Here is a 14,715-nt window from a genome sequence, read left to right as displayed (position 1 = left end):
TCAATCTTTCCCAGCATCAGGGTCTTTTCCAGTGAGTCAGTTCTTCACATCAGGTGGCCCAAGTTTCAGCTGCAGCATCAGTCCTTCCAATGAATATTCAGAGCTGATTTCCTTTAAGATTGACTGGTTGGATCTCCTTGCAGTCCAAGGGACTCTCCAACACCACAGTTCAAAAGCATCAATTCTTTGGCAGTCAGCTTTATTTATGGTACAATTCTCACATTCATACATGACTACCAGATAAACTGTAACTTTGACCAGATGGACCTTGTTGGCATGTCTCTGCTTTTTAATATGCTGTCTAGGTTGGAGAAGGAAATGGAAACCTACTCCAGTACTCTTGCCTGGAACATCCCACGGACAGAGAAGCCCTAATAGGCCACAGTCCATGGGGTTGCAAAGAGTAGGATACGACTGAGCAACTTCACTTCCACTTTTCACTTTCATGCATTGGAGAAGGAAATGGCAACCTACTCCAGTGTTCTTGCCTGGAGAATCCTAGGGATGGAGGAGCCTGGTGGGCTGCCGTCTATGGAGTCTCACAGAGTCAGTCACAATTGAAGTGACTTAGCAGCAGCAGCAGCAGCTAGGTTGGTCATACTTTTTCTTCCAAGGAATAAGCGTCTTTTAATTTCATGGCTGCAGTCACCGTTTGTAGTGATTTTGGAGCCCAAGAAAATAAAGTCTGTCACTGTTTCCATTGTTTCCCCATCTATTTGCCGTGAAGTGATAGAACCTAATGCCATGATCTTAGTTTTCTGAAGGTTGAGTTTTAAGCCAGCTTCTTCACTTCTCTCTTTCACTTTCATCAAGAGGCTCTTTATGAAAGGCTCTTTATCAAGAGGTTCTTCTTCACTTTCTGCCATAAGGTGGTGTTATCTGCATATCTGAGTTTACTGATACTTCTCCCAGCAATCTTTATTCCAGCTTGTGTTTTATCCAGCCCTGTATTTCACATGATGTAGTCTGCATATAAGTTAAATAACCAGGGTGACAAAATGCAGCCTTGACATACTCCTTTCCCAATTTGGAACCATTCTTTTGTTCCATGTCCCATTCTAACTGTTGCTTCTTTACATGCATACAGATTTTTCAGGAGGCAGGTAAGGTGGTCTGGTGTTCCCATCTCTTGAAGAATTTTCCACAGTTTGTTGTGATCCACAGAGTCAATGGCTTTGGCATAGTCAATAAAGCAATAATCCAGCAGATGTTGGCAATTTGATTTCTGATTCCTCTACCTTTTCTAAATCTAGCTTGAACATCTAGAAGTTCACAGTTCACATACTGTAGAAACCTGGCTTGGAGAATTTTCAGCATTACTTTGCTGGCATGTGAGATGAGTGCAACTGTGTGGTAGTTTGAACATTCTTTGTCATTGCCCTTCTTTGGCAATGCCCTTTGGCAGTGCCCTTGGGATTGGAATGAAAACTGACCTTTTCCAGTCCTGTGGCCACTGCTGAGTTTTCCAAATCTGCTGTCATATCAAGTGCAACACTTTTACAGCATCATCTTTTAGGATTTGAAATAGCTCAACTGAAATTCCATCACCTCCACTAGCTTTGTTCATAGTGATGCTTCCTAAGGCCGACTTGACTTCGCATTCTAGGATGTCTGGTTCTAGGTGAGTGATCACACCATTGTGGTTATCTGGGTCACAAAGATCTTTTTTGTATAGTTCTTCTGTGTACTTTTGTTGCCTCTTCTTAATATCTTCTGCTTCTTTTATGTCCATATCGGTTCTGTCCTTAATTGTGCCCATCTTTGCAGGAAATGTTCCCTTGGTATCTCTTAATTTTCTTGCAGAGATCTCTATTCTTTCCCATTCTCTTGTTTTCCTCCATTTCTTGCATTGATCACTGAGGAAGGCTTTCTTATCTCTCCTTGCTATTCTTTGGAACTCTACATTCAGTTAGGTATATCTTTCCTTTTCTCCTTTTCCTTTTCCTTCTCTTCTTTTCATAGGTATTTGTAAGGCCTCCTCAGACAACCATTTTGCCTTTTTGCATTTCTCTTTCTTGAGGATGGTGTTAATCCCTGCCTCTTGTACAATGTTATGAATCTCTGTCCATAGTTCTTCAGGCACTCTGTCTATCAGATCTAATCCCTTGAATCTTTTTGTCACTTCCACTGAATCTTTTTGTACACTTTCACTGTAAGGGATTTGATTTAGGTCATACCTGAATGATCTGATGGTTTTCCCCACTTACTTCAATTTAAGTCTGAATTTGGCAATAAGGAGTTCATGATCTGAGCCACAGTCAGGTCCTGGTCTTGTTTTTGCTGACTGTATAGAGCTTCTCCATCTTTGGCTGCAAAAATCTAATTCATCTGATTTTGGTATTAACCAGCTGGTGATGTCTGTATGTAGAGTCTTCTTTTGTGTTGTTTGTAGAGTATGTTTGCTATGACCAGTGCATTCTCTTGGCAAAACTGTTAGCCTTTGTCCTGCTTTATTTTGTACTCCAAGGCCAAATTTTCCTGTTACTCCAGGTATCTCTTGTCTTCGTACTTTTGCATCCCAGTACCCTATGGTGCAAAGGACATCTTTTTTTGGTGTTAGTTCTAGAAGTTCTTGTAGGTCTTCACAGAAACGTTCAACTTCAGCTTCTTCAGAATTACTGGTTGGGACATAGGCTTGGATTACTGTGATATTGAATGGTTTGCCTTGGAAATGAACAGAGATCATTGTGTCATTTTTGAAACTGCACCCAAGTACTGCATTTCAGACTCTTGTTGACTATGAGGGCTGCTCCATTTCTTCTAAGAGTTTCAGAATGCCCACAGTAGTGGATAAAATGGCCATCTGAATTAAATTCGCCCATTCCTGTCCATTTTGGTTCACTGATTCCTAAAATGTTGATGGTCCCTCTTGCCATCTCCTGTTTGACCACTTCCAATTTACCTTGATTCACGGACCTAACATTCCAGGTTCCTATGCAGTATTGCTCTTTACAGCATCGGACTTGACCTCCACCACCAGTCACAACCACGACTTGCAGTTGTTTTCCCTTGGGCTCCGTCTCTTCACTCTTTCTGGAGTTATTTCTCCACTGATCTCCAGTAGCATATTGGGCACCTACTGACCTGGGGAGTTCATGTTTCAGTGTCTTAACTGTTTGCTTTTTCATACTGTTCATGGGGTTCTCAAGGTTAGAGTACTGGTTTGCCATTCCCTTCTCCAGTGGACCACATTTTGTCAGAACTGTCCACCATGACCCGTCTGTCTTCAGTCCATCTTGGGTGATCTTACAAGGCATGGCTCATAGTTTCATTAAGTTAGACAAGGCTGTGGTCCATGTGATCAATTTGATTACTTTTCTGTGATTGTGGTTTTCATTCTGTTTGTCCTCTGATGGATAAAGGATAAAAGGCTTATAGAAGCTTCCTGTTGGGAGAGGCTGACTGTGGGGGGAACTGTACTAGACAGGCGGGGCCGTGCTCAGTAAATCTTTAATTTTCTGTTGATGGGCAGGGCTGTGTTTCCTCCCTGTTATTTGACCTGAGACCAAATTATGGTGGGGTTGATGAAGATAATGGCGACCTCCTTCAAAAGGTCTCGTACAGGCACCGTTGTATTCAGTGCCCCTGACCCTGCAGCAGGCCAGTGTGCACCCACACCTCCGCCAGAGACTCCTGGACCCTCACAGGCAAGTCTGGGTCAGTCTCTTGCAGGGTCACTGCTCCTTTCTCCTGGGTCCTGGTGCGCACAAGGTTTTGTTTGTCCCCTCCAAGTGTCTATTTCCCCAGTCCTGTGTAAGTTCTGTAATCAAATCCCACTGGCCTCCAAAGTCATATTGCCTGGGGGTTCTCAGTCCCTTTGCCCGATCCCCAGGTTGGGAAGTCTATTGCGGGTCCTAGAACTTTCTTATCAGTGCGAGGATTTCTTTGGCATAATTGTTCTGCAGTTTGTCAGTCGTCTGCTTGGCGGCTCTATGGCGGGGTTCATGGCGACCTCTTCTTAAACGGCCTGTGCCACACACTGTGTGACCCAGGTCTGCCACAAGCAGAGCCCCTGCCCCTGCGGCAGGCCACTGGCTGACCGGTGCCTCCGCAGGAGACACTCAAGACCCAGAGGCAGGTCTGCCTCAGTGTCTGTGGGCTCTCCTGTTGCGCACAAGGTTTTCTTTGAGCCCTCCAGGCATCTCTGGCGGTTATGGGGTTTTGATTCTAACCGTGATTTCGCCCCTCTTCCTGTCTTGTTGGGGCTTCTCCTTTGCCCTTTGACGTGGGATATCTTTTTTTGGTGAGATCCCACATTCTCCTGTCAATGGTTGTTCCACAGCGAGTTGCAATTTTGAGTTCCCACATGAGAAGATGAGCGCACATCCTTCTGCTCTGCCATCTGTGTGTCTTTGTAAACATCTTATATGTTACATTCCTTAGGATATTCTATATCCATACTCAAATTATCTAGGAAGGAGGTTCGTTTTTTTCACCCCAACTAACTGTTTTCTTTCCTTATTTTGCTGACTAAGCCTTCCAATAGCTAGCACCCTTATCTTGTTCTTAATCTTAAAGTGAGTGCATTTAGTGTTACTCTTTGTCAAGTTAGAGAAGCTTCTTTCTTTTCCTACACCTAGAATTTTTATCATAAGTGGATATTGAATTTTGTCTAAATGTTTTTCTCCATCCCCCTTACATTATTTGAATTTGTTTTAGCCCGAAACCAACCTTGCATTCCTGGAATAAATCCATCTTAGTCACAATATTTTATCATACTGGATTATTTTTGTTATTATTTAGGATATTTTCATATATTTATGATTTTTGTTTTTCATACGTTGTCAAGTTTTAGTATCAAGGTTATACTGACCTCATAAAAATGAGTTATGAAGTATTTCCTTTTTTTTTAAACCACACTCTAATAATGTTGTATAGGATTGGAATTCTTTTTTCCTTGAATTTTTGAAAGCAAGCAGAATAATATAATCTAGACTTTTCATTTTCTTTTCAGGAATATTTTTATCTACTAATTCAATTTCTTCAAATGCTATGGACTCTTGGGCCTTTTTTTTTTCTTTCTTTCTTTCTTGAGTCAGTCTTGATAGTTTCTGGAGAGTTACCTGTCTCTTAAGTTTTATTTTATCAGTTCACAATATCTTCTTTTTAGTTTCTGTGACATTTTTTATTTTGTTTATTTGGTTATCCTTAAATTATTTGCTCCTTTTATTTTATTTTGCCAGAAGTTTGTTAGTTATATGATTCTTTTGAAAGAACCAAGTTGATATTTCTGTTACGTGTTTTCCCCATTTCATTAATTCTTGATCCATTCTTTCTTCTTTCTCAGTACTTAGTCCTTATATTTTCTGTACCATTTGATCATAGTACCCCATCCTTGCAGCTTTCTCTTCTCTGGCTCCTGAGGATGTTAGTCTTGAGGGAGCTTTTTCCTACTTTTTAACTGCTTCCTCTGATTCTTTGTCTTTACATATCCTAATTAGGTCCCCTCTTATCTTCAACCTTTTCTCTATACGCAGTCCCAGCCCATGGTGGTGCAAAAGCAGTATGGACTCTGTAGAAACCATACTTTGAATCTTGAATTTTGATGTTTTCCTAGGCTGGTGACGGATACTGTCTTGGGTGCTGGGCAGCAGCAGGAGGGGAAACAACCGATACACTTACAACCATTCAGCACTATGCACCCATTCTGTTTTTCACTTTCATTATATTATTTATTAAGTTACATGCTGCTGCTGAGTTGCGTCAGTCGTGTCCTACTCTGTGCAACCCCATAGACGGCAGCCGGCCAAGCTTCTCTGTCCCTGGGATTCTCCAGGCAATACTGCAGTGGGTTGCCATTTCCTTCTCCAATGCATGCATGCATGCTAAGTTGCTTCAGTCGTGTCCAACTCTGTGCGACCCCATAGGCAGCAGCCCACCAGGCTCCTCTGTCCCTGGGATTCTCTAGGCAAGAACACTGGAGGAGGTTGCCATATTCCTTCTCCATTAAGTTACATGAGAATGTCAATATTTTATTATAAAACAAGCTTTGTGTTAGATGATTTTACCCAACTGTAGGCTAATAAAAATGTTCTGAGCACATCTAAGCTAGGTCAGGCCAAGCTATGACATTCTGTAGGTTAGGTGTATTAAATGCATTTTTGGCTTAGGGTATTTTCAGTTTAGGAAGGGTTTTATCAGAACGGAACCCCATCATTCAGAGAAGGTGATGGTACCCCATTCCAGTACTCTTGCCTGGAAAATCCCATGGATGGAGGAGCCTGGTGGGCTGCAGTCCATGGGGTCGCGAAGAGTCAGATATGAATGAGCGACTTCACTTTCAGTTTTCACTTTCATGCATTGGAGAAGGAAATGGCAACCCACTCCAGTATTCTTGCCTGGGGAATCCCAGGTATGGGGGAGCCTGGTGGGCTGCCATCTGTGGGGTCGCGCAGAGTCGGACACGACTGAAGTGACTTAGCAGCAGCAGCAGCAACCCCATCATTAATTAAGGAAGATCTATACGTATATCCATTCTTAATTAATAGACTTTTTACTTTACTAATTTCAGCTATCCTTTCTCTATGAGTGAGTTTATGCAGAATCAGGAACCCATTCCTTGTCTTAGCCCTTCCACCAACTAGCTCAGACATCTTGAGCAATTCACTTAAGATTCCTTAATCTCTGTTTCTTCACCAGTGGGACAAGGAGGTGCTGTATACAAGATCTTTGAAGTTTACCTCGGTAATACTGTTCTAGTGATAACCTTACAAGTTCTTTAGCTCTGACCTCTGTCATTTCTAAATTCCTCAGGATCACTTGGGTTAACTCTATGCTGTATCGTATGTTAATCTGCATATGTAATTCAGCCTGCTCCCCCAACCTTTTAGTTTCCCTGATTGCTCCTTTGAATGCTGCTATTTTCTCAGGCACACATTTGGTTTTGGCTCCCAGCGTCCCTGTTTTGGAAAAGACTCTGATGCTGGGAGGGATTGGGGGCAGGAGGAGAAGGGGACAACAGAGGATGAGATGGCTGGATGGCATCACTGACTCAATGGACGTGAGTCTCGGTGAACTCCGGGAGTTGGTGATAGACAGGGAGGCCTGGCATGCTGTGATTCATGGGGCCGCAAAGAGTCAGACATGACTGAGTGACTGATCTCTGATCTGATCCCTGTTTTTCCATGCTGTCTTCATACTGAAGTCTGATTAGGATATGCCTGCGTATGGCTGTGTATCTGTTCCCTTCTCCTTTCTTTAGCTCAGAATATGTTTTACGAGAATGATTTCTATGCAGTATCTACTTTATTCTACCTCTCACATCCCAGTGGAGCCTCAGCACTTAAAAAAAAAAAAAAAAATCTGTGCCTTTGCATCTTAGATCTCTGGTTGTCTGAGTTGTTATCTCAATGTTTTGATCCTACCATGCTTTGGATACCATAACTTTATGCCACCCCTCCTTAGCCCCAAGAGGGAGAGCAGAGTACTTAAATAGCATTATGTGTAGGCCACTGGAATAGGCTTTGTACACCAGAAATCAGTCAAACTTGTGTTGTATATTTCTTTGTGATTTACAAAAAGCTTGTTGTTCTTATTTTTATGAGAACTCGAAAATGGAACCAGTGTGTGGAATTTTTATGGTCTCCATGAGAGTGAAATATTTGTTTCTGAAAGACTTCTTCAACTGGTGATGTGTTAATCTCTAAGTGCTTATCTCTGTTTTTCAAAATCTTATCTTCTTTTAGCCTTGTTGATTTATTTAATGTATCTTGAAGCTTCCCTGGTGGCTCAGAGGGTAAAGCATCTGTCTACAATGCGGGAGACCCGGGTTCGATCCCTGGGTCGGGAATATCCCCTGGAGAAGGAAATGGCAATCCACTCCAGTATTCTTGCCTGGAAAATCCCATGGACAGAGAAGCCTGGTAGGCTACAGTCCATGGGGTCGCAAAGAGTTGGACACAACTGAGTGACTTCACTTCAATGTATCTTGAGCTTGTTTCTCTAATAGTGCACAGTCTTACAATCTTGACATAAGTAGTGATTTCCTGCATCGAGATGGAGACAGCAGCCATTGACAAAAATGTGCAACTTTAAATAAATAGTGAAACTTCTGTATGTGGCTTATGGAATTTAAAGTAAATTTTATTTCAACTAGTGTCTCACACTACTTGATGCAAGCATGTACTCTTAGTTTCATTAATTATATATATGTAAGAAGTTCTGTATTTCCTGTCTATGAGAAACTTTAGGAAAAACCATAAGAGAACAATCACTATGAGATTTTTCAAGGAGGTGAAATACATGTTTGCTTTTTAAATAATTATCTCAAACCTTAAATAGTTCTTGTGAGTCATGTGATCTGCCTAATTAATTCTATTAAAATGATGTGTTTGCTCAAAGTTAGCTAGGACATATAATGGCAGAAGTTAGCTCACTTTTAGAAATACTGCCTGAAGTTTCTAGCTCGTTCTTTTCTAACTGGTCTGCTCTGTAAACATACACGAGGCTGAGGAAGAGACGTTGAGAAGTTCCAGTGGTAGAAAGTGGAAGCTCACTACCGTGTTCATGTGACTCGATGATTCTTGCAGGTTCCCATAGTCCATTATATTTTATTCACTACAAAGAGTGCTCTGGTTATTTCTAAATAATATCTAGACATAGTAATTTGAAAACAATGTAGTATATCTCTTAGAAAGTATTTCTGGGTAGTGGGGTGGTGTGTCTTTCCATACATTAGTCCGATTCCTACATTAGATGCAATGTAAGCAGTTAAAGGCACTGACTGCCGTAACAGTTAGAAACTGATGGTGATAGCAGAGCCCCTGCTAACAGGTGTGTGCAGCAATCTATACATTAATAAAATCATTTTGTTTATCTAAATGATTGCTTTTACTGTCATTTATTAAAGCATTTTAAGAGTAAATTCATCTCAATCTTGGCAAAATCACCTGTTAATTTCTTCTGTCCAAGCCATGTGTCAAGAAAGGAGAGACTAGAAGACAGCCTTGGTGCTCCCATAAGAGCTCTGTCTCTACCAGTCTTTACAGCAGTGTAATGATGATAATCTCTTCTTCAGGCCACCGTAGGTTTCATGCTTGTTGTGATCCCACTTGCTCTAAGTGCTGCTTTCACTTTTTGAACTAACATGATTTTATGATTATGATTTATTATTCATATTTTTGTTTCTTAACCTTTATCTGCATTCATGTACATGTCTTGCAGTTCTATCTTTAGAAGAGAAATCATTTTACTGTATTTCTTCATCCTTTTGAATCTCTTTACCTCCTTGGAGGTACTTAGAAAAATGCTTGTACAAAATAGGTGCCTGATAAATGCACCTGTTTAAGAAAAGTCTGTTGCTTATTTCAGTTTTTGTGTTTTCAATAATTATATTATTTTGCTTGCCTTCTAGGCACACAAACCAATGGTCTGGACTTTCAGAAGCAGCCTGTGCCCGTTGGAGGAGCCATCTCAACAGCCCAGGCCCAGGCTTTCCTTGGACATCTCCATCAGGTATGTTGTTCTGCTCAGCTAGGAGTGAGAGTGAAAAATGCAGACGTGGAATGCTAGGGCTTAGTAAAGTTATTTCAGAATGTGGGACTTTTAAAGCTGATTTAAACGTGGTGTTACCAGCATCTAACCGTGTCATTCTGAATGGTTACTAGGGAATCCTTTAACTTAGTTGACTATAGCTGTTGACCCCACAGCTGTGTGAAAAAGAGTTCCTTGTTTGAACAGATACATTTACAACTGGGTTACTGTTTTGTGAGTCTGGTCTGTGGTGAATCACTGAAAGTATTGAATAGTAAATTACAAAGTCATCCAAAATGATTTAACGCCCATTGCCTGAGACCTGCTGTGTAAGACTTTGAGTTCACAGCTCGTATTCCTTCTTTAAAGCAATTTCAAACCATTTACATTTGGGCTCTTGAGAATCCCTTGGACTGCAAGGAGATCCAATCAGTCCATTCTGAAGGAGATCAACCCTGGGATTTCTTTGGAAGGAATGATGCTAAAGCTGAAACTCCAGTACTTTGGCCACCTCATGCGAAGAGTTGACTCATTGGAAAAGTCTCTGATGATGGGAGGGATTGGGGGCAGGAGGAGAAAGGGATGACAGAGGATGAGATGGCTGAATGGCATCACTGACTCGATGAACGTGAGTCTGAGTGAACTCCGGGAGTTGGTGATGGACAGGGAGGCCTGGCGTGCTGCGATTCATGGGGTCGCAAAGACTCAGACACGACTGAGCGATTGAACTGAACTGAACCACTTAGAGGCTTTGTTTGACTGTGAACATCCTGGTTTGTGGTTCAACTTTATTACTCTTATGTTACATGATTTCTCCTAAGTCTAAAGCAGGCTCTAAATCTATCATCCATATGTTATCATTAAAGTAAACAGAAAAGGAATATAAAAACAAATATTGACTCTCCAGGAGTTAAGGGATATGGGAGCTGCTTGAAAATTGAAAGTAAATAAAACAATGAAAACATTTGGGAGACAGATTAGGAATGTGTCTCAACTGCTTGATTTATGTTCACAGTTATGTGTTAGAGCTTTACTTAGTACAACTTGTTGGTCTTTACCTCATATAAACCCTAGAACCAGTTTAGTATACAAATTGTGCAGGTCAGCATTAGTGATTTTGGTAGTGCCAGATGGTACTAGTGGTGGAGGTTCAATGAAAAGCACTGCTGCTGCTGCTGCTAAGTCACTTCAGTCGTGTCCGACTCTGTGCAACCCCAGAGACAGCAGCCCACCAGGCTCCCCCATCCCTGGAATTTTCCAGGCAAGAACACTGGAGTAGGTTGCCATTTCCTTCTCCAATGCATGAAAGTGAAAAGTGAAAGTGAAGTCGCTGTCATTCCCGACTCATAGTGACCCCATGGACTGCAGCCTACCAGGCTCCTCTGTCCATGGATTTTCCAGGCAAGAGTACTGGAGTGGGGTGCCATTGCCTTCTCCAATGAAAAGCACATATGGACATAAAATAATAGATGTTCAGTAATTTGTTGAACAAATGAATGAATGGATGGTAAAACTTATGAGTACAGAGGAAGAAATGATTAGCTCATCTCACATATTGTAAGATTTTTATCATAGGGTGATTTTTAAGCCAGGTTTTAAAGAATGTTGTTGTTCAGTCGCTAAGTCATGTCTGACTCTTTGTAACTCCAGGAACTACAGCACACCAGGCTTCCCTGTCCTTCACTATCTCCTAGAATTTGCTCAAACTCATGTCCACTGAGTCCGTGATGTCATCTTCCCCAGCATCAGGGTCTCTTCCAGTGAGTCAGCTCTTCACCAAATTCTTCTTCCAGGTGGCCAAAATATTGGAGCTTCAGCTTCAGCATTCCAAGGAGCAAGCATCTTTTAATTGCATGGCTTCAGTCACCATCCACAGTGATTTTGGAGCCCCAGAAAATAAAATCTGTCATTGTTAACACTTTTCCCCCATCTATTTGCCATGAAGTGATGGGGCTGGATGCCATGATCTTCATTTTTTGAATGTTGAGTTTTAAGCCAAGTTTTTCACTCTACTCTTTCACCTTCAAGAGGTTCTTTTTTAGTTCCTCTTTGCTTTCTGCCATTAGAGTGCTATCATCTGCATATCTGAGGTTGTTGATACTTCTCCCGGCAATCTTGATTCCATCTTGTGCTTCATCCAGCCTGGCATTTTACATGATGTACTCTGCATATAATTTAAATAAGCAGGGTGACAGTATATATAGCCTTGACGTGCTCCTTTTCCTAGTTTGAACCAGTCCATTGGTCCATGTCTATCCCAGGGGATCTTCTCAACCCGGGGATTGAACTCAGGTCTCCAGCATTTCAGGCAGTTACTTTACCATCTGAGCCACCAGGGAAGCCCAAAGGATGTTGGGAGCTAGCTAAATGGAGTTGTAAAGGGATGCTCTCACTTTTTGTTTTCAACTTTCTATTTTGAAAACTTTAAAATCTATGGAAAATTGAATAACAATAGAACAGTTTTCAGCCAAAAGCTCTTCATCTGGTATCACTAATTGTTACCATGTTACCATATAAGCTTTATGTGTCTGTGTTTGTGCACATACATTTTGTGTATGTATATACATGTCAGAAGAAGGCAATGGCACCCCACTCCAGTACTCTTGCCTGGAAAATCCCATGGACAGAGGAGCCTGGTAGGCTGCAGTCCATGGGGTCGCCAAGAGTCGGACACGACTGAGCGACTTCACTTTCACTTTTTCACTTTCATACATTGGAGAAGGAAATGGCAACCCACTCCAGTGTTCTTACCTGGAGAATCCCAGGGATGGGGGAGCCTGGTGGGCTGCCGTTTATGGGGTCACACAGAGTCGGACACGACTGAAGTGACTTAGCAGCATACATGTCAACTTGGAGAACGAAATGACAACACACTCCAGTATTCTTGCCTAGAGAATTCTGTGGGCGGAGGAGCCTGGTGGGCTGCTGTCCATAGGGTCGCACAGAGTCGGACAACAACTGAAGCGACTTAGCAGGAATGCATGCACTGGAGAAGGAAATGGCAACCCATTCCAGTATTCTTGCCTGGAGAATCCCAGGGACAGGGGAGCCTGGTTGGCTGCCATCTGTGGGGTTGCACAGAGTCAGACGTGACTGAAGCAACTTAGCAGCAGCCACAGCAGCATACATGTCAACTTGTCCCATTATTCTGTACTGAATTTGATCATTTGGTTAAGGTAGTATCTCAAATTTGTCTACTATAAAGGTAACTATCTTCCTCATAATTAATAAGGAGATACTGTAAGACTTGTATTCCTCAACAAATTTTTACCCAGAAACATCATGATTGAAATAAAATCACAAAGAAGCTTTAAGTTCAGGAAGTCTTGATGCTGTGTGCTAAATCCAAAATGGAATTATCATGTTAATGATAAATTTTTTCAGCCTTCCAAATTTGAACCCTGGAATAATCCGTAACTTGTTTTTTCTTCATTTATATCCAGTCAGTTTCCAGGATACTGTGTAATACTTTTGCAATACTTTTCATGTTTCCTACTTTTAATTCCCACTGCTGCCATTCTAGGGTAGGTTTCCATTTATTCAAACCTAGTTTATGTAACAGTCCAGTTGTTTTATATAGTGTTGGTCAATTTAGATTTGACTGATGTTTCATCACGGTTAGAACTAGAGGGAAATACACTGTAAATAATATTGTATTCTTCTAAGTGCATCATAGTAGGAGGAACATGTATCATTACTGGTGGCTTTAACTGTGATCACTTGTCTTCCTGATTTTCCCACTATTTTACCCTTTGTAATTAATAAATATCTATGGAGAGATAGGGAGAGCATATGTAAATATCATGTTACTCCTTAAATTTCACCCATTAGTTAGAATATCCATTGGTGACAGTTGCCTGAATCAGTTATTATTATCATGGTTGCCACATAATGACCCTTATTTTAATATCACCATGGTTTGAACTTTCTGAATGTGTGAAGTGTTAGTATTAACTGTTCTGACAGACTTTCATATGTGGTTTATAGGACAGATTCTTTATTTCAGCCAGGATTTTTGAATTATGACAATAAATATTTTAAGGACTTGACTATGTAGATGTGTGTGTGTGTTTATAAGATTTTTACTTTTATATACATGAAATTTTGAAATTAGAATGAGTAGATAATTCTGATTGTTTCTAAGGGTAAAAATAATGTCTATAAGTAGCCTGCTTCTATGTTCTTTAACACAATATGGAAGATGAGTTAAGGTTTTAGAAACTAAGTATCCTGTGAGTACAAACGATGTAATGTAAGGAATGTTAAATACAAGTGTGGCGTGCCTGCTGATGCAGATTTAGTGTGGGAAAACATCTTCAGAGAGGAAATTTTAACAGCACTTTCTGCTGGGAGGTGGAGGTACTGTGAGCTTTTCCATAAAGTTTCAACTCCTTAAAGTAAACCTCTTCATATGCTTTGCTCTAAATAGAACACACGTTTGTAGAGACTTGTTGATGACAGGCTCTAATGATGGATGTCAACAGTATTCGATTAGAATTTCCCCAGTTGCTTTACTTTTATAGGTCCAGCTCGCTGGAACAAGTTTACAGGCTGCTGCTCAGTCTCTAAATGTACAGGTGAGCTGGGACATGGGACTGGGGATCAGTTTTTCTATTCATTTTTACCATATTTTTCTAATTTTCTGTAATGAATATGCAATAATTTTATAATGAAAATACTTAGAAGTATTACTTTTTTTCTTACTGAATCTCATAAAAATTCAAATGATAATCAAAGCCATTAATAAAAATCCATTTTATATTACATCACTGTGAATGTCCAAAGGTGAACAAGAAAAGTCTACTTTCAAGGTTTTATTTGGAAGTTCAGTAAAAATGTTTCTAAGTTGTACAGCCATTTATCATTTTTCATATCTTAGGAAAACATTACATTAGAGGGAAGAACAATAAAATGAGAGACCTAAGTCTTAGATTTGAATTCTCATTCTGCCACTCACTAGCTGTGTGAATTTTGGCAAGTCACTTTTCCTCCTGGGGCTCATTTTTTCTTATAGTCAGCCCTGCCTATCCCCGGGTTCCACATCTGGAGGTACAGAGAGCTTACTGTGAAGGACCTCAGCATCTGCAGATTTTGGTGTCTGGGGCAGGGGGTTGGAGGGGTGGGGGTGGTCCTGGGACTTATTCTCTGTAGATACCAAGGGGCAACTGCATGTATTTAAGTGGACGAGTTTAGAAGATTGACAAGGTTCTTCTCTGCTCTGCCATGTCATGAATCTGAGAATTG

At 41.0% G+C, this 14,715-nt stretch overlaps 1 protein-coding gene across 10 annotated transcripts in view; it reads left to right on the top strand.

The window, feature by feature from the left end:
• Nucleotides 1–14,715, top strand: part of POU2F1 (POU class 2 homeobox 1) — a 213,091-nt gene that overhangs the window by 138,313 nt on the left and 60,063 nt on the right. For 9 of the 10 annotated variants that reach the window (XR_011564792.1, XM_070782363.1, XM_070782391.1 and 6 more), the window contains 2 exons: nucleotides 9,353–9,453; nucleotides 13,995–14,048. Coding sequence is in view for 9 of the 10 variants with exons in the window: in XM_070782363.1 (XP_070638464.1) it covers nucleotides 9,353–9,453; nucleotides 13,995–14,048 (155 nt within the window). In the remaining variant the exon portion in view is untranslated. The remainder of the gene's footprint in view (nucleotides 1–9,352; nucleotides 9,454–13,994; nucleotides 14,049–14,715) is intronic. The other variant, XM_070782364.1, reaches the window with a different exon arrangement.

Source organism: Bos indicus, chromosome 3, assembly GCF_029378745.1.
Source record: "Bos indicus isolate NIAB-ARS_2022 breed Sahiwal x Tharparkar chromosome 3, NIAB-ARS_B.indTharparkar_mat_pri_1.0, whole genome shotgun sequence".
NCBI lineage: Eukaryota > Metazoa > Chordata > Mammalia > Artiodactyla > Bovidae > Bos > Bos indicus.
This window is presented reverse-complemented; position numbering and strand designations above follow the sequence as displayed.